Source organism: Lipomyces japonicus, assembly GCF_038497905.1.
Source record: "Lipomyces japonicus strain CBS 7319 unplaced genomic scaffold V1514scaffold_28, whole genome shotgun sequence".
NCBI classification, from domain to species: domain Eukaryota; kingdom Fungi; phylum Ascomycota; class Lipomycetes; order Lipomycetales; family Lipomycetaceae; genus Lipomyces; species Lipomyces japonicus.
Window position 1 is genome coordinate 130,023 of NW_027117840.1, and position 21,111 is coordinate 151,133.

The 21,111-nt window shown below is 42.5% G+C and overlaps 8 protein-coding genes and 1 non-coding gene across 9 annotated transcripts; 4 read left to right on the forward strand and 5 right to left on the reverse strand.

The window, feature by feature from the left end:
• Positions 1–73: 73 nt before the first annotated feature.
• V1514DRAFT_333432 (uncharacterized protein) lies at positions 74–2,657 on the reverse strand. The gene is made up of 4 exons (XM_066928043.1): positions 2,320–2,657; positions 2,143–2,228; positions 1,329–2,071; positions 74–1,275 (listed from the first exon to the last, which is right to left on the reverse strand). Exons 1-4 carry the CDS (start codon positions 2,412–2,414, stop codon positions 217–219), a joined length of 1,983 nt encoding a protein of 660 aa, XP_066782518.1. The 5' UTR covers positions 2,415–2,657; the 3' UTR covers positions 74–216.
• A 111-nt stretch (positions 2,658–2,768) lies between these two features.
• V1514DRAFT_333436 (HSP20-like chaperone) lies at positions 2,769–3,901 on the reverse strand. The gene has a single exon (XM_066928044.1). It carries the CDS (start codon positions 3,666–3,668, stop codon positions 2,970–2,972), a length of 699 nt encoding a protein of 232 aa, XP_066782519.1. The 5' UTR covers positions 3,669–3,901; the 3' UTR covers positions 2,769–2,969.
• A 128-nt stretch (positions 3,902–4,029) lies between these two features.
• Positions 4,030–5,924, reverse strand: V1514DRAFT_333437 (ergosterol biosynthesis ERG4/ERG24). The gene has a single exon (XM_066928045.1). It carries the CDS (start codon positions 5,693–5,695, stop codon positions 4,172–4,174), a length of 1,524 nt encoding a protein of 507 aa, XP_066782520.1. The 5' UTR covers positions 5,696–5,924; the 3' UTR covers positions 4,030–4,171.
• A 592-nt stretch (positions 5,925–6,516) lies between these two features.
• Positions 6,517–11,256, reverse strand: V1514DRAFT_320922 (ABC-2 type transporter-domain-containing protein; the record flags this gene model as incomplete). The annotated part of the gene is made up of 4 exons (XM_066926028.1): positions 6,517–7,492; positions 7,566–9,574; positions 9,642–10,591; positions 10,644–11,256. The coding sequence occupies 4 exons, from the start codon at positions 11,254–11,256 to the stop codon at positions 6,517–6,519; spliced, it is 4,548 nt and encodes a 1,515-aa protein (XP_066782521.1).
• An 833-nt stretch (positions 11,257–12,089) lies between these two features.
• On the forward strand, positions 12,090–13,216 carry V1514DRAFT_320923 (C2 domain-containing protein; the record flags this gene model as incomplete). Its single annotated transcript, XM_066926029.1, has 3 exons — positions 12,090–12,143; positions 12,230–12,568; positions 12,629–13,216. 3 exons carry the CDS (start codon positions 12,090–12,092, stop codon positions 13,214–13,216), a joined length of 981 nt encoding a protein of 326 aa, XP_066782522.1.
• A 410-nt stretch (positions 13,217–13,626) lies between these two features.
• Positions 13,627–14,511, reverse strand: V1514DRAFT_343608 (ras family-domain-containing protein; the record flags this gene model as incomplete). Its single annotated transcript, XM_066929149.1, has 3 exons — positions 13,627–13,841; positions 13,896–14,285; positions 14,478–14,511. The coding sequence occupies 3 exons, from the start codon at positions 14,509–14,511 to the stop codon at positions 13,627–13,629; spliced, it is 639 nt and encodes a 212-aa protein (XP_066782523.1).
• Positions 14,512–15,147: 636 nt separating this feature from the next.
• On the forward strand, positions 15,148–17,154 carry V1514DRAFT_333449 (FACT complex subunit-domain-containing protein). Its single transcript, XM_066928046.1, has 3 exons — positions 15,148–15,266; positions 15,368–15,727; positions 15,788–17,154. Exons 1-3 carry the CDS (start codon positions 15,219–15,221, stop codon positions 16,985–16,987), a joined length of 1,608 nt encoding a protein of 535 aa, XP_066782524.1. The 5' UTR covers positions 15,148–15,218; the 3' UTR covers positions 16,988–17,154.
• V1514DRAFT_109771 (uncharacterized protein) lies at positions 17,139–18,045 on the forward strand. The gene has a single exon (XM_066924393.1). It carries the CDS (start codon positions 17,174–17,176, stop codon positions 17,930–17,932), a length of 759 nt encoding a protein of 252 aa, XP_066782525.1. The 5' UTR covers positions 17,139–17,173; the 3' UTR covers positions 17,933–18,045.
• Positions 18,046–20,777: 2,732 nt separating this feature from the next.
• On the forward strand, positions 20,778–20,851 carry V1514DRAFT_t66. The gene has a single exon. It is a non-coding gene; the product is annotated as a tRNA-Ala (tRNA).
• The last annotated feature ends 260 nt before the right edge of the window (positions 20,852–21,111 follow it).

Here is a 21,111-nt window from a genome sequence, read left to right on the forward strand (position 1 = left end):
GGTTATGTTTAAAGGTGAAGCTGCTCATTATTTCTAATAAACTTTAAAACATAAGCCGATGCGGTACAACTTATTTCAACATTTAATGGAATAAATTACCTATGCAACTTTACATAAAGAATATTTTAAAACTTCGCCGTACAAACACTTTAAATGATATAACTACTGCTAATATGTATATAAATGAAAAAAAAGTAACCTGGTATTAAACTTGACTTAATCCTTCTCCAATAAAAACAATTGCCTGGGCGACTTGGCAATTGACTGTCGCGAGGACTCCACGTTCTTCTTCAAGGCACTTTCAAGCCATGAAGACTTATTATTCGCTGATGACCATCGTTTAGTGTTCGGTGATCTGGACGATGCAGATCGACTAATCAATGGCGTCAATGGACGGGATTCTTCTGCCCGGTCTGCTGAACTGCCATGGTCAATAGCTGCGTTCTCCTTGTTCCATTCCAGACTGCCATTTTCATTCTCCCCTTTAACATTGCTAGCAACAGAACTAATTCTGCTGCTACCTATTGTCTCCATAGGCGCCGTGTCCAAGCCTGGTGCAGGTTTAAAATTAGAATGACTGTATTGTGACACAATACTACTTGACTGACGATAAGGCTTCGCATATGAAGATTGTTCATACGATTGGGAAAAATTCTTGTCCAATTCTATTTGCTCCTTATTCTCAATATATGGTGACCGACGAAGATCGGGCGTTACTCGAAACACTTTTGATGCAGATGGGGACCGAACCGGAGTCCTTGATTCAATTTTCTCCAGAGTGTTACTGCTTGGTTCCAGTTTTTTTGGCTCTGCCACTTTGGTCACGGCTTGCTCCAAGTCTGGTGTCTTGTTTAGTCCGCGGTCAGGTTTGGCTGACACTGGTAACAAGTTGATCATTGACATGCGTTTTGACAAAGTAGCGTTCCCACCATCATTGCTCGCCTTCATCATAGCGCTCTGAACAAACCCAACTCTTGTCGGACTGATCGCTCGAACCGGTGACGGTGATCTTGAATAATATCCATCATCGTCACCATACCGTGGCGAAGATGGGATTCCTTTTTCCAGTGCCATGTGTGAAGGATGGTCACCGCCATAAAAATCAGACGAAGCAAAAGTTCCGATGCCCGAATACCTACTAGACCGGAATGGAGATGAATGAACCAACCTGGTCGGAGATCTTTCCGGGGACACCGACGCAGATCTTGTAATACCTTGGTGAGTTCTTCCTTCACTTATAGGCGACAAGGTGGGTGATGGTGATCTCGAAATGCTCTTTAACACGTCAATAAAAAAATACCTTTATAAACAATAAAAGACACACTTACTACTGATTGAGATGGTCGCAAGGGAGTATAGTTAGTTTCAACAGAATTTTTAGAAGAGCTTTTCGGTGATAAAAACCTCGACAGTCTTTCTTCTTCTTCGTCACTTGTGCGGCCCCGGTACTTGGTACTGCTTATATTGCGATTCTCCTCTGCAGATCTGTCGTTCTTGTTCTTGCTCAGATCTTGTTCTTCAAATTGATTTTTTGCCAATGTCAACCTTGATGACGTTTTCTGTATTCGTTTTGACGAGTCAGCATTGTCTTCTTTTTCTGAGATAGTCTCAACAAGTTTGGCTGCCGAGACGCCTTGATCAGATTTCTTGAATTCCTCTTTTTTAACTTCGTCCATTTTTGTAGCCGGACTAGAATATTGATTATTTGGAAACAACGGTCGTGCCGGTGATTGTTTTGAAGACAAGGCGGATTCGTATTTGGAAATTTTGCGACCAAGTGGTGATTCTGATCGAACAGGTTTGATGGTATTGGTATTATAATTTGACGATGACCGTGTCAGCTTGCTTAGTTCTGGTTGCCGATCAGCCGAACTAGGTGACAAAATTGGAGACTGATCGAACGACAATCTCGGTGTGGACGTAATGTCGAGCCGGGCAGCTCGATGCCGTCTTGGAGTTGGGGTTGCAGGTTCGGCGATAATCGAAGATGGGCTGTCTGATTGGATTTTTTCAAATGTGGATTTGGGAGTGGATAATGACAGCTTTTCAGGAGACACGGAACGTGATCGGCCTAAATAAAATATTGGGCGTTATTAGTTTTTCAATTTTTTTTTTTTTTTAAATCCAAAAGAGTGACCGTACCTTGTCGACGAGCAATCCTAAGCCGTTTTGCTTCTGCGATTTCTTCCTCCAACTGTTTGGTCCTGTCCTTGCTGGCACTATCCGCTCTAAAGACAAAGGTTAGATTTTTAAAATGTTTAATAAAAATAACGCCAGGAAGTAATAGAATAAAGACAAATGCAAAAGATGTTGCCTTACACTTGAGTCTTTAGCTCCTCTAGTCGCTTTAAAAAATCAGAAATTTTCGTGTCAGAAGCGTCGGCTGAGGTTGACACATCAGGATTTGACGCCATTATTTATAGCCAGTCGCGATTCGTATAAATATCCGTACTTGACAGCTTCAGGCCGCTTGCCAATTAAATCAATTATGTATGTCTATATATATGGTTTCCCCACTTTTCCAAAAAAAAAAAATATATATATATATATAACCAAACTGACTATTCGAAAAATACAACAAAGGGGGGCAATGTATATATATCCAAAAACTGCAATTGACTGGATAAAACCTGTGTTTCAATCTTTCCAATTTGCGGCGAGGGTTTTTGGCGTCGTGTTTTTGCTACTAAGTTATTAGAATATAAAAGCGGCTCGTAAACACGGGCGCCACGACAACGAGCTTCCTAATCGGGAAAATTATCAACAAATTAAACTTGTCAATTTATTTTTTATTTTCAAATGCAAATCGTATAATCAGATTGTAAACTAATAAATTCAATTACAAGGCAAAAAAAAAATGCTATTTCAACAATTATAATCATGATTACAACCAAACCTGGACACCGTTATCCAATTCCAACCCAAGATGAGAAAATAAAATTAGGCAAGACAAAACAAAACGATCAAACTTAAGTAGTATCTGAGTTAATTGAGCGTACACTATGAGAATCAGAAATCACACTCTCATTGCCATCCTCATAATCATCCTCAAGTGTGACCTTGTGAATTTCCGGCGTTTGTTGCTGATGCTGATCTGACGGTTCAGAAGGCTCACCAGGCTGCTCTACAAATGGCTCGGCGGTAATGAAATCATTTTGCGCAGCCTGTTCTGACGCGTCGTCGGTAACAATCGGTTCTTCTATTTCGACCCTGACTGCTCGCCTCACTGGTGTTGCCGCTTTGGAAATACGTACTTCCAACACGCCGTTCGTATACTTGGCAGTAATCCCCTCCGACGCAATTCTAGGCACGTCAGGTAATCTGATCCTTCGTTCATACCTGCCCGTTTGTCGTTCTTGCAATCTCACGCGTGCGGTTTCAGCAGAAGCAGCAGCGGGCGACTTGATTTCGCCTTCTAACAGCAAAGTGTTTGCACCGACATCAAAATCAACCGAGATACTATTGGCAGCTGCTCCGGGCAGCGACACGTGAACCAGGTATGACTCTGGTAGCTCATAGACGTCAAGCAAGGGCGCAAACGAAGGAACGTGCTTCACGCGCTTATGAATAAGCGCGCGTTTCTTCTCCACCTTGGCGGCCAGTTCTTCCTGGGCCAAAGAGCCAAGGAGTGACCATGCTGGATTATATGAAGCGTAAAAAGTAGGCATTGTTTTATAAACTATCGTGTTCCTGTTTTCGCTAGAACGTGAGAACGAAAAGAAAAAGGAAATGAAAAAAATGGAATGATGATTTGAACAAAGTAAGACCCCGGCCCGAGGGGCTGTTTATATATGTCAGTCATCCATGTCAGTGTTATTCAGCAATAGACCATTCGAGCATTCGAGCATGTTCGAGTCGGCGATGACTCTTTGCCATGTCATCAAGACGTGATGGGTTGAGTGGCAATCAAGTTGACTCTTTTGATATGTAATGCTCATCGCGCAGGGACCAGAACCTTCTAGGACCCTAATCCATATACCAAATCAGATCACGTGATTTTCTTGCGTTACTATAAGGAATTTAAGTTTTTCTCATGTATTTGTTTTTATCTATTGGTATAACTAATCAAAATGTTGATACACAGGTTCTCTAAAACATACTCTTTTCCCCCTCCCCCCAATTAGTTCATCTAAATTCGTTCTCCTAGATTTTTTTTTTTGCCTGAGGCGTTTTAAAAAACGTAGGGGATGAAAAGATAAGGGCAGATGCGTTCATACTCTTTCCAGTCGTCGCCGTACTTGATCCGGCACCGTTCAATATCACGGAAAGCTCGGTGAGTCAACACGCAAAAGAAAAATACCGGGTAGAAGTATGGCAGTGGCGAGGCAAACCCGGTAATTAAACCCCATGATAGGGACTGAATAAAATCCACGGTGTAGTGCATTTTGCGCGCATATCGGTACCAGCCGGACGTGAGCAGCGTGCCTCCGTTCTTGCACTTGATGTAAGTTGGGTTCTTAATCGTTTGCCATGGCAATTGAGGAAACGTCTTGCGCTTGATCAACGTGCCGTACATTTGTTGTCTGAACCTGTTCTTTTGCGAATTGCAGGTATCAAAGATGTAGTAAACCGTGAGCAACAACACGTATAAAAACACGTTGTAGGCCGTGCTCCACTGGTACTCGGTCGGGGCATGATTGGCCAAAAACAATGTGCAATGGCAGTACGTGAACGGCACACCGGCCATGTTCCAGAACAACAACATGAATCCAAACTTCTCGTAAAACATGTCCCACGTGGTGACAATCAATTCTTCACCCTTGGCGCACGCATTCGCGTACAGCCAATGTGCCAACACGACAAACGCAATCTGAGGTGAAACGTAGCCATAGGTTTCATATTGCTTGACGGCAGCGGACACGCTGATGCCAAACAGAATAAACCACGGCAGCCGGACTTCATAAAACATCTTTAAATCAATAATGCCGATGCGAGGGTTAAGAACCGCGCCCATGAAAACATCATAGATAAAAGATCCAGACATGCGATGCTGAGACTTTGTCAAGTATGCGTACAGGTAGAGCAAGAACGGCAGCACCAAGCCGGACAAGATGGCCACAGTCATGATGTGTCCAACTTTATCAATAATGGTCGTGATGGGGAAAATTCCCGTAACATGAAGCACGGCACCGACTGTGATTGTTGTGTAAAACGACCACACCGCATTACAATAGTATGGCAATCGCTGGTTGTTAAGATGAGGAAGCGGCAGACCCTTGGTCCAAATGCCTGGCAGAGTGACGTACAATACTAATTCAAAGATAAGGAACCCCCAAACAATTATCCAAGCCTGCAGTGTCGGGAATGCACCTTCATACCAATGACCATACAACCGGTTCAAAAAATCAGCCGCCGTTTCGTCCGCGGTTGGCACCACGAGTTTGCCGCCATAATAGGTCGTGCTAATCCACAAGTACCACATGAGCAACGGGAATCCGGTCATCATGGCCGACACGCCAATTGGCCCACCAAAATCAAATTCAACGTGCTTGTCATCAGAAGTATTCTTCTTTTCACCCGCCGCACCTTTGTTCTTGCCGGATAATGTTTTCTTTATTGGCGGCATCTCGGTCTCCAGGTCTCCACTCTCAGTTGTTGACTTCTTGCTTCGTTGTCTTCGATGAGGTGTCTCCACAAAATCTGGATTAATTGGCTTTTTCGGGGTTTTCCCAGTTGCTGAACGTGTAACGACCATGCCTAAAGAGCGCACGCGTAGGCTTATATTATATATATGTTGTGGGAGAAGTCGAGAACTCTACCTGTTGCTTTAATTCAAGCCCAAATTCGTTTTAAACTTTTCCGACCCCTTCAATGGTAATAATATAAATATACTGAAAAGAACTGAGACCAACCCCGGTTAATTGGCGACCCCGTCAACTGTTTTCTATGTTTACAGTGGGTAGTACCTGCTGCGTGCCCAAAAATTCAAAATTTGGCATGCGGGAAAAAAAATAGCGGCACGGATTCGGGGACCCGGCAACGTTCCCGGACAGCTCCGAATTATTCGTATTCGGCATTTTGCGAGGTTATTGAGTACGAAAGCAAAAACGTATAAGTTAGTACTTGTTGAAGGCCTTAGGATTAGGGTTATGTCTCCTTTATTTATTCTTATTCGTTTCTTTCCGTTTAATTTTTCGTCTCCTTGCTCCTTCAACAGTACTAGCCTTATTTTATTTACAAAATTTAAAAATCCATTCTTTTCTTGCTTAGGTCGGGAAAATGTATTAGTCACTGTATCATTCTGATGATGCACATCTATCAATCAAACGCACTAGCAAAGGAAATCAAGTTTGATATGATATTACATAACGTAAATTGCAACGTTTCTGCCACAGGGTGTTATTTAAGAACATTACGGCGGCAAACTTGTGGTCTTGATGGTTTTACATGTTTTAATAGTCTATAATCTATCTGAAATTCAACTGTCTTTTTTGACCTCAAGTATGTCACAGACTGTGCAATTGATCGGATATTACCAAAAGTATTGATTATTAATTAACTAAACATTAACAATCTTCACAAGTCTTCTTCATTGTGAAGACCTGCATCTTCATCTATCTTTTTCCGAATCTTCTTATTCTCGTCCCTTAGTGACTGGATCGTGCGACCGACCCAACTGCTTTGCATGGAAATCTGTTCACTCGTGGCGCCACCACCAAACGGGCGTTCAAATTCCTTAAGATACTGTCCAAAATTACGAATGTAACCCGGCAACTGCCACTTGTGCACGCGAATCAACCAATATCCGAAAAACAAAAACCATGTGTTGAACGCAACGTAGGCGCACAGTAAGCCCACGTTCCGCCAATGCGACGAAGTGTAATCCACGTTAACTGATTCGAGATACACGTCAGCCACGCGCCATTTGCAAAACTTGCACGCAGCCGTGGCGTTCAAATTGTCAATGTAGCCGCCGGCCTGGATGGCAAACTCGCCGGCATATTCACCACAGGTCATGCCAGGAAACGGATTAAACACGTTAAATTCTTCTTCCGTGCAAACAACAGGTCGTTCGTGAAATATAGATCCAAGCAGGGATTGCACCACATAAGTCAGTGGTGACACGCGATACATGAAAATCCAAAACCTGGGCATTAACGATTGCGGTTGCAAAACACCGCAGAATGAAAGCACAAATGAGTATAGCAATGCGGCGATAATCGAAGCTGATGCTGAGTCGGGTGATACTGCTCCAATGGCAAGCCCAAACGTGGTAAAAAACAAATGATACAGCACAATGTAAATAAAATAAAAATACCCGGCATGACCTGGATTGCGATTAAAATGAATCGGGAAGTAGTAGCAGCAGAAAAAAATGGTGCCGCACACAATGTTATACGGGATCTCAACCAAAAGCTGGCCAAGAAACAATGCAGACCAGTGATATGTATCACTTGCGCTCTCACGGACTTCAAATAATTCTCGAAGATTAATCAACCGAGGCTGCATCATATTAATGAACGCAACACATGTAATCAAACCCATAAAAACTCTGTTAAAAAAAATAAAAAAAAATTATTAGCCCAATCACTTTACTGTCATGCATAAAGCTGTACTTTACTTACGCAAAAAGACCGTTTTGAACATCTGTTATTGAATCAGTAAGATTCCAAAAAGTGAACCCAATGAAAAGCCCAGACAGTATCGACAAAGTTAATTTTGATAAAATATATGACGGCGATCGCCAGTAATGTTTTGACGTGCGCAAAGTAACTTGAGCCAATTGCGTAGTCCATGGCATGGCAAACTTAGCAGTTAGTTCCGGTGATGCATCCAGTCGTGGAAGGCTAGCCAGCTCAGACTGCATGGTAGCAATCTCATTAGTTACTTTTGCACAATTCTCTGAATTCACCCATAGCTCATTCCAGTCATTTTTAACACTTGCCGTAGCTCCGGCACCGATGCAGTTCAAAATGTATTCTGCAGGATTCTCTCCCGGAGCACATGCTGGAGCTCCTTGCCGTTCAAAGTAATCAATTATTGTTTCCGAGTTTTTACCAATCTCTCCAAAATATACTGTTTTGCCTCCTTTCTTGAGCAACAGCAGTCTGTCAAATTGTTCAAACAAAGTAGCCGACGGCTGATGAATCGTGCAAAGAATGGATTGACCCGCATTAGCCAAGCGGCGCAAAAAAGTAACAATTGCCCATGCTGATTGTGAATCCAACCCGGACGTTGGTTCGTCAAGGAAGAGAAGTAAGTTAGGCTTAGAGGCTAGCTCCACGCCAATGGATAGCTTTTTCCGTTGTTCGACATTTAATCCGCGACCGGGAGCACCGATAATTGCTTCCGCGTATTCTTCCATTCCAAGTAGCTTTATAACCGTTTCAACGTACGCATATTTTTCTGCCTTGGGAGTCGAATTTGGTTGTCGAAGCAAAGCGGCAAACCGCAAGGCTTCTCGAACAGATGATTCCGCCAGATGAAGATCTTGCTGTTGAACATAACCAGTTCGTCTCTGGAAGCTTGCATCAAGCGGCTTGCCATTAACTAGCATGTCACCAGTAATAATGCCAAAATCAATTCTCTGTGCAAGCACGTTAAGTAACGTTGTCTTGCCAGCACCTGATTCCCCCATTAATGCTGTCATAGTGCCGGGCCTGACGTACCCTTGCGTATCGTCCAACAGCTTTCTCGTACCTCCCTTAACTGGAATCACGTAATCGACATGTTGCCATGAAAACACTTCTTTTGACTTGACTGCATCTTCAATGCCGTCAATCGATTGAGTTTGAGTGCGGTCATCCGTAATTTGCTTTTCCAAACCTGCAGCATTGGCATCAGAATTTTTGGCATGATTCGTCTTTTTAGCGATTAGTGCTTTGGTAGCTTTCGTGCGCTTGAACAACAGCACATCACCACCTCCAGAAACGGGACGCAACACCTCCGAAAAAAATGCGTAGAGTGCAGTGAAAAATATCCAAAACGCAATAATGATGCCAAAGTTACGCCAAAGATGATGCCATTTATATCCAAAGCTCACCTCGACGTAATCATCACCAAGCACGTAGTCATGTCCAGCGCTGGCGCCGGGTACTGCGCATACCTTGTAATCTATTGGAACGTTTTCATACGGAGCGCCTTGTGGGATCAAACTGTTTCCGCAAGGCAATCGCCTGCCATGAAATTCGTTCAGCATCAAGTTTTCAAACCCATAAGCTACAGGATTAATATACGAAATCCATTTGAACCAAGGATGCATAGACGGTCTAGGAATAACATAACCTGCGTAGATTGACAAGGCAAGAATTCCAAGTCCGGCAATCGCATTGGCAACTTCCACTATTTTGGTACATGCAGCAAGAAATTGAAAAAACGTTTTCATGACAAAGTTGACCAAGAAAGTAAAAAGCCAAAAATAAAAAAACTGACCGGCCTTGCGATTCAGGTTTGCTAAAAAGTAGATAATAATGTCAAACAGCAATGTCGTAAGTAACTTTATTGGGAAATCTGAAACTAATGACGCCAAAGCTTCAGCTGACGGATGATAAAATCCATAACTTTTATGCTTAAGAACGATTGGACGCTGTGCATAAGCGTTTGTAATTTCAGCCATGGAAGTAAGGGCGTTGAACTAAAAAAAAAGAAATGATTAGATGAGCACTCTATAAAGTTGCTATTGATTGTGAATGAGTGCATACCAAGATACTGAAGAAAATTACGCCGCCACGAGAAAATACTCCAGTCACATCAACCGGAATATTGTAAAAAAGCGAACCAATAATTAATGATTGAATAACTGTTGCAGAAAAATTTGTAATCATGTATGCCATGTCTCCCCAAATTCGTTGATAACCACGCACGGTACAGGCCCACAGTTGACTACGGTAGGCAATCGTATACGGAGAAGACTGTGGCATTTTTCTCATTTTTTCTTGATTGGCAGATTCTTTCATCGCACGAAGCGTACTAGCAGGATCGACCGATTGCTTATATGTTGCAATGTCATCCAAAAGTTGAGCAAACTCTGGAGATGCTTTCCAATACTTTACAAATTCTTCTGCGTTCCTAGGTACTTTGTTTTCGTAACCAGACCTCGGTGTTCGCCCGCCGGCGTCGGTTACTGCGGTTAAAAACTCAGAAGTTGTCTGACGAGCAGGACATTCCCAGCCCATATTAACAAAATATTGTTTTGCCTTATCAATGGGGCCAAAATAAACCTGACGTCCGGCATAAATAACAGTAACCTTGTCAAACAACTTGTAGATGTGCTCTCCAGCCTGGTAAATTGTGACAAGCGCCACATTCTGTAACAAGGAGGTCGAGGTACGGATTGTTTGCGCATATTCGAGCGCAGTGCTGGAATCCAGGCCGCGAGTGGCATTGTCCCAACTAACCATGACTGGCCGAGCTGCCATGACTTCGGCAAGAGACACACGCTTGCGCTCGCCACCAGAAACACCACGAACGTAATCATTGCCGACCTTGGTATTGTACGCATGTCTGAGACCGAAAACGGTTGCAATGACATCACGCACGGACGTGATATATTTCTGTCTTGTAATGTTGTCGACCCGCGTGCGTGGGGCCCTGATTTTTACGGCAAACGACAACGTTTGATCAACCGTGAGAGTAGGAAAGTGAACGTCGACTAAAATATACGTTAAAATGGTTAAAGAAGACAGTAATATATATATACGTACGCTCCGCGTTGTAAATAATGTCTCCATTGAAGTAGCGCATGACGGTCTTTTGATCTAGACCATCGTAGGAAATTTCGCCAGAAACAGCCTTAAATTGATCGACCTCACCAGCGCAACACTTCAGCAGAGACGTGCAACCTGACCCAGGCCTGCCGAGGACAAGAAGCATTTCGCCCTGCTTAACCAACCCATTAAAATCTTCAATAATGTTTCTGGTGAGCAGGTGATCACGAAACACGATTTTCCAAGGCCAGCTTACAATATTGCGAGCGACTTCGGCCAGTGATGGAGCAAACGAGGCGGACTGGTCGATGCCACGGGCGGTCAAGTTTTTGAACATGATGCCAATTGATCTGAGCTTGATGCCCTGGTCGTCCTCTTTTTGAATAACGCGCCTGAGAATCTGCTGCAAGTCAAATTCATCGGAGTCGAGATTGAGCTGGCCATCGGCAAGGTTGTAATGAGAGAGCGAATCTGTTAAGGTCTCAACCCGCTTTCGCACATCCGCACCAGCGAGTGAAGCGGCGTCCTCAGCCAAATTAGACGAAGACGGTTGTAGGTCATTGGCTTCGAGGTCGACAACCGGCGCAGGCAAATCCTGCCCGCTAGCCATGACAAATTTTTACGGAGTAAGGATGATTGTTGATGGGACACCAAGATGGAATCAGCGAGATTTTGAGTTATGTATAAATAGTGGGAGACAAAAAATATATAAATTATACCCGCCAAACAACTTCCCACCCACCAGACTGTCTCTTCGAGCCTGCCTAAAAAACGAGATAAAAAACGGTGTGACAACGACGGGTGATGAGATCAGCATGGTATGACCAGTGCGGCGGGCTATCATGTACCTCGGCGCATTCCACTCAGATGTCCAGCAGAGAAAGATTTTCCAAAGTCCTGGTCATTGAGTCAATCACCGGCTCCGTATTTCCTCACCAGTTCACCATCGGTTTCCTTAATTTTTTTGCCCATCAATCAATGATGATAGCATGCAATGGACAAGTCGACGTGACATGGGTTAGTTGGTGATAATGCGGCCGCAGTCCAAGACCGGAAGCCACGTAAATAACCAAAAAGCTTATATATGATTTAACGTTTGTGTTACGCAATCCGACTAACTCGCCTGACTCAGCAAAACACAAGCTTGCACGTGACACAACTGTTGGCATATCTCCGTCATGGCAGGTGCACTTATGCGGTTGTCTTGGGCGCTCGAGGTTTGTTTACAATTGAGCCGCGCAATCATATTCAATTCGCGGTCGTGCGCTTCGCCATCCCCGTTTTTGCGTATAATTATAATTAGTACCATTAGTTAACTAGTAGTAGTTATATAGTTGTTTTTTTTTAGTTTGATCTCTCCACTAAACAATTCGAGTCCAGGACCTAGTCAATTTTTTTTTTTCCCTCGTCGCATGAGACCACGTTCAGGTTCAGGTTGTTCACATGTATTCCCCGCCTGAGGAAATTGGCACCCTTATCGCCGTGTTACTCAAAGCCGTATGTCATTCGCGTAATGGATTTTGAAATATTTTAACCATTACATTTTGTGCTGACAAGGAGTTTTTTTTTTTTTTTTTTTTAAGAGACACTTGCCTAACCGTCGCACTCTGGGAAAGCAAGATCCTTATTGCACGTTACGTCTGGGCCAGAATGCCCAGTCCACCAAAATTGACAAGCGTGGCGGGCAAACCCCATTTTGGAATCATGAATTACGTTTTCAAGTAACTGACGCTGACGAGAATTTCAAACTCACGGTGTTTGATGACAACGATGGCAAGCCCGAACTTGTTGGTGACTGCATTCTTGAATTAAAACCGGCGTTGGCAAAGCCAAGTAAAGAGGGCCATGACAAGTGGCATGAGTTGCAATACAAGCAGAAGTATGCTGGCGAGGTCTACATTGAAATGACCTTTTATCGAACCGTACGCTATTTTTTTTTTTTTTTTTTTTGCATGACTTGGTTCGTTGTCTAATAGTTTTAGAAACCAATTAAGCAAATAAAACTGACTCGCTCTTCGTCCACCAATGCACTCTCTTCACTTCCTCCACCGCCTCGGTCTCCAAGTCGTCGCCCGCTACCGCAGAGCCCTGCTCAGGCAAGTTTGTCCACACCAATTACTCCACCACATAGGCATGGCCTATCCAGTCTGTCTCCTTCTAGATCAAACTCGCACCGGCAAGTCTCAGTGTTGCAGTACGATAACACCGTACTCACTGGAGTTCCTGACATCATAATCAATGATCACACTACCTCGCCTCGAAGGCCATTGCCTTCTCCTCCGCATCAACATACCGGTGGACATTTTTCCATTGACCAGAATTCATCTTTCAACAATAATTCGATTAATAATAGTCACGATGATATTGCTCCTGATTACTACCCTCACACTCGCCTCTCGCAAAATTTCCAATCGTCATCTCCATCTTCAGCACGGACTCGGCAAGACGAATACGTATATTCCGAACCGGACGATCTATTAACAGCTCAGGTGGACTTACTTGCGTCAAGGTTAACCGCTATTCAATCAGACCGTTTTCCAACCCGCCGCCAAACATTTTCTTCTGAATGAGCTCTCGTGTTCTTAATTTTCAGAGTTAAAATATGTACAACATTGCAATTACTAAGACGCAGTGCAATAGGAAAAAAAAAACTAATTAATTGTCATTAAAATACGTGAAAAAAAAATACAAGAACAATAACAATAATCAATCAACAGAGGAAAAAAATTCATATAACCATTTGTGCTCATTCATTCCAATTAATGGCTAAAAAAATATACCCATATATAAACGAATCTGCATTTTTTAATAAAAGTCTCTTTCATTTTTTTTTTTTTTTTTTTTTCCACAGATTGGTAAAATCTTCTCTACAAATGATAAAAATTTGAAAGAAAATAATTCCAAGACAAGTGAAGCAAGAAAAAAAAAAAAAAAAATAAACACGTGATTTTAAAAGAAAATTCAATTGTTTATATTTTTATTAACAGCACTTTGATGAATCTTTCTTCTCCTCTTCTGGAGCACGCGTAAAACTAATCGTGGTACCTTCACCTGGTCTTGGTCCGGTCTCGGCTCCCTGGTCTAACTGCTTGGACGAGACTATGCGGTAAATCTCGGTTAAAATGTTTTGGAATGCGGCCTCAACATTAGATGAATTAAGAGCGGAAGTTTCAATGAACGACAAGTTATTTTCAGCTAAACGAAGCGTGTTAATAAACGCGGCACATTTTTTACACTTTTAAATCATACCTGCAAAGTTCTTGGCCTCATCGGTTGGAACCGCCCGCAGATCTTTCAAATCACTCTTGTTACCAACCAGCATTATCACAATATTGCTGTCGGCATGATCACGAAGTTCCTTCAGCCATCTGGTCACATTCTCATACGTGTTGTTTTTGGAGATGTCGTAAACCAGTAACGCGCCAACCGCGCCTCTGTAGTACGCGCTCGTGATTGCGCGATAACGCTCCTGACCGGCGGTATCCCAAATCTGGGCCTTGATGGTCTTGCTGTCGACCGAAATCGACCGGGTCGCAAACTCGACACCGATCGTGGACTTGGAGTCAATATTGAATTCGTCACGGGTGAAACGTGATAGCAGGTTGGACTTTCCGACACCAGAATCACCAATCAGCACAACTAAATGATCACATTAGCAATGTCGTCACGCCACCGATATTCAAAAATATAAAATAACAAGCATTATTTGGCAGGAAACCATGGACCACTAGCCTGCACAGGCTGCAGACAGTTGCACATGCTTGCCGAGACGCAATCACCTACTCACGCCCAATGCATCATATTATACCCAATATAAAATAAAAACCTTACCTTTAAATAAATAATCATACTCGTCTTGGGCCATCTTTTGCTGATAAAATAAGAAACGCTGCATAAGTTAGAAGCATGATCCAACAATCGAAAGCAGCACTAGTGCGGCATGGTTACCTCAAAAAAAAAAATAAAATAAAATAAAATAAATAGCAATCAATGAATTCAAACGCAAAAACCACGATAGAAACTGAAAATTAAGCAATCACCGCGAAATTAAATCCGAATTGACTGATGAATACGCTTTCTGATAAACACAAGCAAGAAAGAAACGTGCGTGGGGATCTCTTGAGAGTTTGGAAGAAGGGGCGCTCGCCCCTCTGGCGGCAGCTGTGGCGCATGTCTGCCAAAGCCACTCCACACTTGCGGACGTAACTGTCGCGGCGTAGTTACGAATTATGCATTTTACTTCGATCCCACGGTTTGGCTCATGCCATGGTCAGACCTTAATCAAGGGCTCAATAGCATAAGCATTTCAAAACAAACTCGTTGCCTTTGACGATTGCTGCCCGTTGAAAAAATGCCAGAGATCGCTGGAGCTCATTGTCGCAGAATACCGGCAAACGCGTAAATCATTGGCAGTCTGGCATATATATAACGCGTTTGTTTGTTTATGCATTAAACCCGCAGCATCTGTGATTTCTTACTCTAAATTGCTTTCACTGCACACCAGAACGCGAGCGCACCTTGCGATCCAATCTTCATATTTGTGACAGGTCATTCGGTCCCACATCTTGTCAAATGTCAGATAGAAATTGGAAAACAAAGCTTCGAGGAGAGACCAAAACGGTATGACCAATCAAGGCTGTTTGCTGCTCGATCCCGTTTGATTGATTACTGACGCGTGCGGTTTTGTTTTTTTTTTTTTTTTCGTCCCTTCCTTGTTTTAGGTCAACGAAGGAGCTGAGCTTAGAAGGAAAGAACATCAGAAAGATCTTCATAAAAGGCGGCAAGAAGAAGGATTTGCTCGTTTTGCTGGTGAATTGAAAACCGAAGATGGCGAGAAGCGGGCCACGTTCAAGAAATTCGAAGCCTACAAACGCGAATCGCAATTCCCTCCTGGCGTCAAAGATTTAAAGATAGCGGTCGATCCAAAGAATCAAGTTATTGTCGTGCCAATTTGTGGCAGGCCTGTGCCGTTGCACATTTCCACATTAAAAAACGTGAGCAAAAACGATGAAGGAGAATTTGTGTATATCCGTTTGAATTTCCTTACTCCTGGCCAGAATATTGGCAAAAAAGATGACTTGGTACGTTGAACAATATAACAGGGGAAATGCCAGCATGACAAAAACTAACATGGTCTGTAGCCATTTGAAGACGCAAGCGCGCAATTTGTCAACAGCTTGTCGTATCGCAGCAGGGATACCGAGCGCATCAGTGAAATCTTCAAGAGCATTCAGGAAATGAAGAAAAATGCGGTTAAGAAAGAACTTGAACGGAAAGAGCTCGAAGACGTGGTTGAACAAAACAACTTAATTGAGGTCAGGAACCGCAGGCCGCTCAGATTAGACAATATCTTCGTTCGTCCCGCCCCGGACGGTAAGCGCGTGGCTGGCACGATTGAGATTCACCAAAACGGTTTGAGATATCAATCGCCAATCCGATCTGATCACAAGATCGACTTGGTGTTCAACAACATTAAGCATTTGTTTTTCCAGCCATGCGATCATGAATTGATTGTGGTTATTCACGTGCATTTAAAGAATCCGATCATGATTGGTAAAAGAAAGACCAAGGACGTGCAGTTCTATCGTGAAGCAACCGATATTCAATTTGATGAAACCGGAAATCGCAAACGGAAGTACAGATATGGTGATGAAGATGAACTTGAAGCTGAACAGGAAGAACGCAGGCGAAGAGCTGCACTGAACAAAGAGTTCAGAGCTTTTTCTGAACGCATCTCCGAAGCTGCCGGATCAGCTTTTGACGTTGACATTCCGTTTAGAGAATTAGGATTCAGTGGTGTGCCGTTCCGAGCAAACGTATTGTGTCAGCCTACAACTGATTCCCTGGTTCAATTGATTGATCCTCCATTTTTGGTGATCACACTTGCGGATATCGAAATTGCGCATCTTGAAAGAGTTCAGTTTGGGTTGAAAAATTTTGATCTCGTGTTTGTGTTTAAGGATTTCAGTAGACCGGTGACTCATATTAATTCAATCCCAATGGATCAACTCGATAACGTAAAAGATTGGTTAAATGAAGTCGAAATTCCATATTCCGAGGGACCGCTGAATCTGAACTGGGCAACCATCATGAAAACCGTGACTTCAGATCCGCATTCATTTTTCGAAGAAGGTGGTTGGAGTTTTTTGGATAATGATTCAGATGCTGATCATAGTGAAGAGGAAGAGGAAGAATCTGAGTTTGAGGCATCAGATTTAGATCCATCTGATGAATCTGAGCAAGAATCTGTGTTTGAAGATAGCGACGACGGCGGGTCTGGAGATGGTTCCGAGGAGGAGGAAGATGATGATGAGGATGAGGAAGACGAAGATGACGATTAATTACCGTATATTCAAATAGAAGATATATATATCCATACATGGAATTTGTTTATAACAGTTGTATTTTGCTTTTTGGTTGTAAATTCCTGTCGGCTAATTTAAAAAAAAAATAAACAAAAAAGTGCGCCGTTTTAAACGCGCAAACGCGTTACGCGGATTCCTTCAACTGTTTCCGAGCTCGAATGAATGGATCAAGAACAAAGCCCGGTTACTGCGCAACGAGCATTAATTCGAGGAATCATTTGCAAGATTGGCATAAAGATTGATGAATCATGTAAAGTTGATAAAGAGGTAAAAATTTTAACCCCGCAAAATGATATTAATCACGCGGCCAACAGCAACAATCAAGCGCGGCGGCTTGAAGACGTTTTCGGTTCGCAAAAGGCACGAGAACCGAGCATGGGGAAGATTTTGGAATCATTATCGGATCAAGTTCGCAAGGACTTGGTTTTGTTACATTATCTTCTTTCCGGGTCATTTTTGCCCGCGCTGGACCTGCTAGACGGTGGCAAGTTTGAACTCTTGACTCCCAAGTTTGCCTCACCATTAAGATCAGAAACAGCAACAGCAACAAAAACGGAAATGGCAACAGCAACTACCATAATTGGAGCCATGCCAGTTTTTAGATTTCAAGATGCAATATCTGGAGTTGAGTACGTGCGACCAAACTTGTGGACCTGCACTTGCGCAAGGTTTTTCTTAAACGCAACCGGCATCGCCCGAGTGGAAGATGAAAAGATCCGGCTAGATGGTTGCCGTGCGGTTGATGATCATGATCATGATGATTGCCGAATTTGTGATGCCGGTTTTATGGCCATTGGTCAATGCGCGCATGTGGTTGCGATTTTTTTTTTATTACATGCCGGCAAGTTTATCAGGCAAAAATTTTACAAGGAACGAAAGATTGAGAGTTTAAACGAATGGTTGGAACAAGTCATGATTTAGAAGAAGAAGAATTTAAAAAAAAAATCATAAAAAAAAAGGCTTCGGCGTTTTTGTTAACAAGATTGGTGGTCCAACAATCATGCTGATTAAATTAAAGAATCATGTTTTCAAAGAAGACTTGAACAAGTACCGCCGAACACTCTGGAAACAACAATTATATTTTGACGTTAACCAAGTACGATATTGGATAGTGATTTGTATGAATAAAAACACATCCCGACATTTATGGAGAATTGGTCCAAATACGACGCTTGGGAAAATGGCACGTCACGTTCAAAAAAAAAAAAAAAATGTCGGCAGTCAGGGTTGGAGCAAGTTGTAGAACGGAGTAGATCAGGCAGGAATTTTTTTGATATTGAAAAATCTGGTTCGGGATTAAGAATTCATAATAAGATGAAAACGCAGATAACGATGGTGAATGCACTTGGTTGATGGAGGATTTGGCTCAAATTAGGAATAAACATCAAATCACCACTCATATTAGAAAGAAATAGCCTAGCGTGCAAACCATATAATTATGTAGGACCGAAAATATTGGTGTTGATCTGTAACATTTTGAATGAATAGATCACCAAGACCCATTTTGACGGAAGCAAGTACTGCAGTCCTTTCGATAGACCGGTCATCCATGAGTCCACTTTACCGTACCACAGGCCTGTCCAACAGAGTAAGACTCCATGCTGGCAGTCGGAAAAATACACACTCGATACTCGTGATGGTTGTCAGAAAAGTTTGCGCTAAGTCAGTTCCTGCCGAAAACTCTGTCAAAGGTTGAGCATAGCCAGAGATTCCACTGGGCGTTGGGCCTCCTCTGAACTTAGCTAGCATGCAGGACCATCTTTTTTGACCCGATGCCGCTTTCGTCGGCCCATGTCGAGGGCCCATCCCTTAGTCAGAGGTCAAACAAATAGACAGCACATGCACAATATTCCTGGCTTGAAAGTATTTTAATTGCATTAGTTAAATTATTGTTTACTAGTTCTGCGTTATAATTGGAAATATTAATCATTTAGTGCTCACATTTTGTTGCAAATTTATTAAGCGGCGTTTGTAGCTATTCAGGTTTTTTTTTATATATAAACATCATTTATTACTATGTTACAGATAAGAAAAGGAAACTCCAAAGGAACAAAGAAAACTATCAAAGAATTAAGAAATCCAAGCATGTGAACCGTAAAACAAACATATTTTTTTTTATATAAACTACTCTCCCTGCTCGAGATATCGCTTCACCTGTACGGCCCATTTGGTAGCCGGTAAGGCCTCGGGTGCCCTTCGGCTAAATAGCCTTTTATTGAGTGATGTCCAGACGAACATATTGGAGGTATATGATTAGAGAGGTTTGCATTGTAGTTTTCGCAGGACAAATTAGCTCTTGTCTAATAGGGCGGGCAAGGGAGAGGTTTGCTTGCTGGCACAACATGTCCCATATGATTTGTGAAATCGAACATGTGAAAAAAAAATGTTCAAAACTATCCGTATGCATTAGGCAGAGACCACGTGTTCTATGAAGGAGCCATGGCCGGTCCCCAAATGGTGAAAAGGGTGCATGCAACTGCGATGCAAGAACGTTTAGTGAAAATAGTCTCATGTTGGATACTTCTGTTGGTTATTGCGATGTGAAGCGCGTTAGCCTTGGCCATCAACTCGCCCAAGATTCTTCTGTGGTAGTTTCTCGGAAACCCAATGGGATGAAAGGTCCTGATGTTTGTTGAGTTCGGCGCCGTGAAAAAGGTCAGGTGTTAATGTACTACCATCCCGATAGGTGAACCATTCCGGCGGGAGTGCAACATTTCCCCCACTGTAAGTCGTAGTGCTCACGAGGCTGAGCCAGTCGGTTGGTTGGAGGAAAACTGTAAGATCATCCCAAGCATCCCAGAAAAGCAGCCATCTGTAGGGGAGGTTCTCTCGCAGTAAATAGTAAAGAGACTGGTATCTTATGTTCGTTTTGAAAACCCTAGCTCGGGCCAAAAAAATGGTGTGCCATTGCAAAGGCCCTTGTTATTGTAAATATGGTTTAAGCCTATATTTCCTGGTTTTCTTCAAACAGGTTTTTGTATGCTTGCAAAAGTATTTTCTTGTATCATTGTTTTCTTTAGATGCATATAATATATGAAGTCTTAAATCAAAATAAAAAAACGTCACGTGATTTTTTTTTTTTATCTTAAAAAGGGACACAGAATGCCCTATGTTGTATTGACTACTTAGTGTAGGAGAAAATGAAGAACAAATTGAGACAAACGAAAGTAAACCAAGAATGGTGTAACGGAGCGAAGAAACATGAGAATATAACAGAAAGATGAAGAGAGAAGCAAAATATTCGATACAAAGAAGACAACAAGGTTTTTTTTTTCATTTTTTTTCATTCATTTTTTTTTTTTTTAAATATTATAATGAAAACACAAAACGATCACCATTAATCGCAGACGAGTGCCGCTGCGGCGCGTTAAACAGATCCTGAAACCATCTAACGTCCTGTGCTGGATCGCTTTGGCATGGGTACCTGCGTCTACAGATATGTAGATTTTGTACGGCTGTAACAATCGTAGCATGATATCGCGCACGTCCGATATCAAGAGGACCCGCCATAACCTCCTAGAGAGACCACAGTCCCAGAGGGGCGCGATGAAACAGCAAGTTTTTTTTTTTTTTTTTTATCTTAACTAGGACACTAGGTGCCCCTGACGTGTATTATTTATTCATAATATCGAAAAAACAGAAGATTATAGACATCAACAACAATGAAAACGTTAAATCAGTAAATCACGATATGCTTTTTTTTTTTATTTAGTCATGTGACCCAATAAAGGTTAAATTACTTTTATTTTTTAAAATTTTTAAGAGAGGGCGTCTGGTGTAGTTGGTTATCACATCCGCTTAGCATGCGGGAGGTCCCCGGTTCGATTCCGGTGTCGTCCAATTTTTTTTCTTTTTTAACGGGCAATAAAATTTTTGTTTTGTATGTACCAATGTACCAATGTACCAATGCGGGTACATGGGCGTCTGTGCGCACGACGGCCGATCGAGGAAGTTGAATCAAAAAGTGCCGAATATTAAGTTTCCGGACCGGAACGATGAGATGAGGCTTGCTGGGTGCGTGCGTATACGGTATATATATATGTATTGTAAATGTGGTGCACGTCGTACAGATAGGGGTTATCTACGATACATGGCATGAA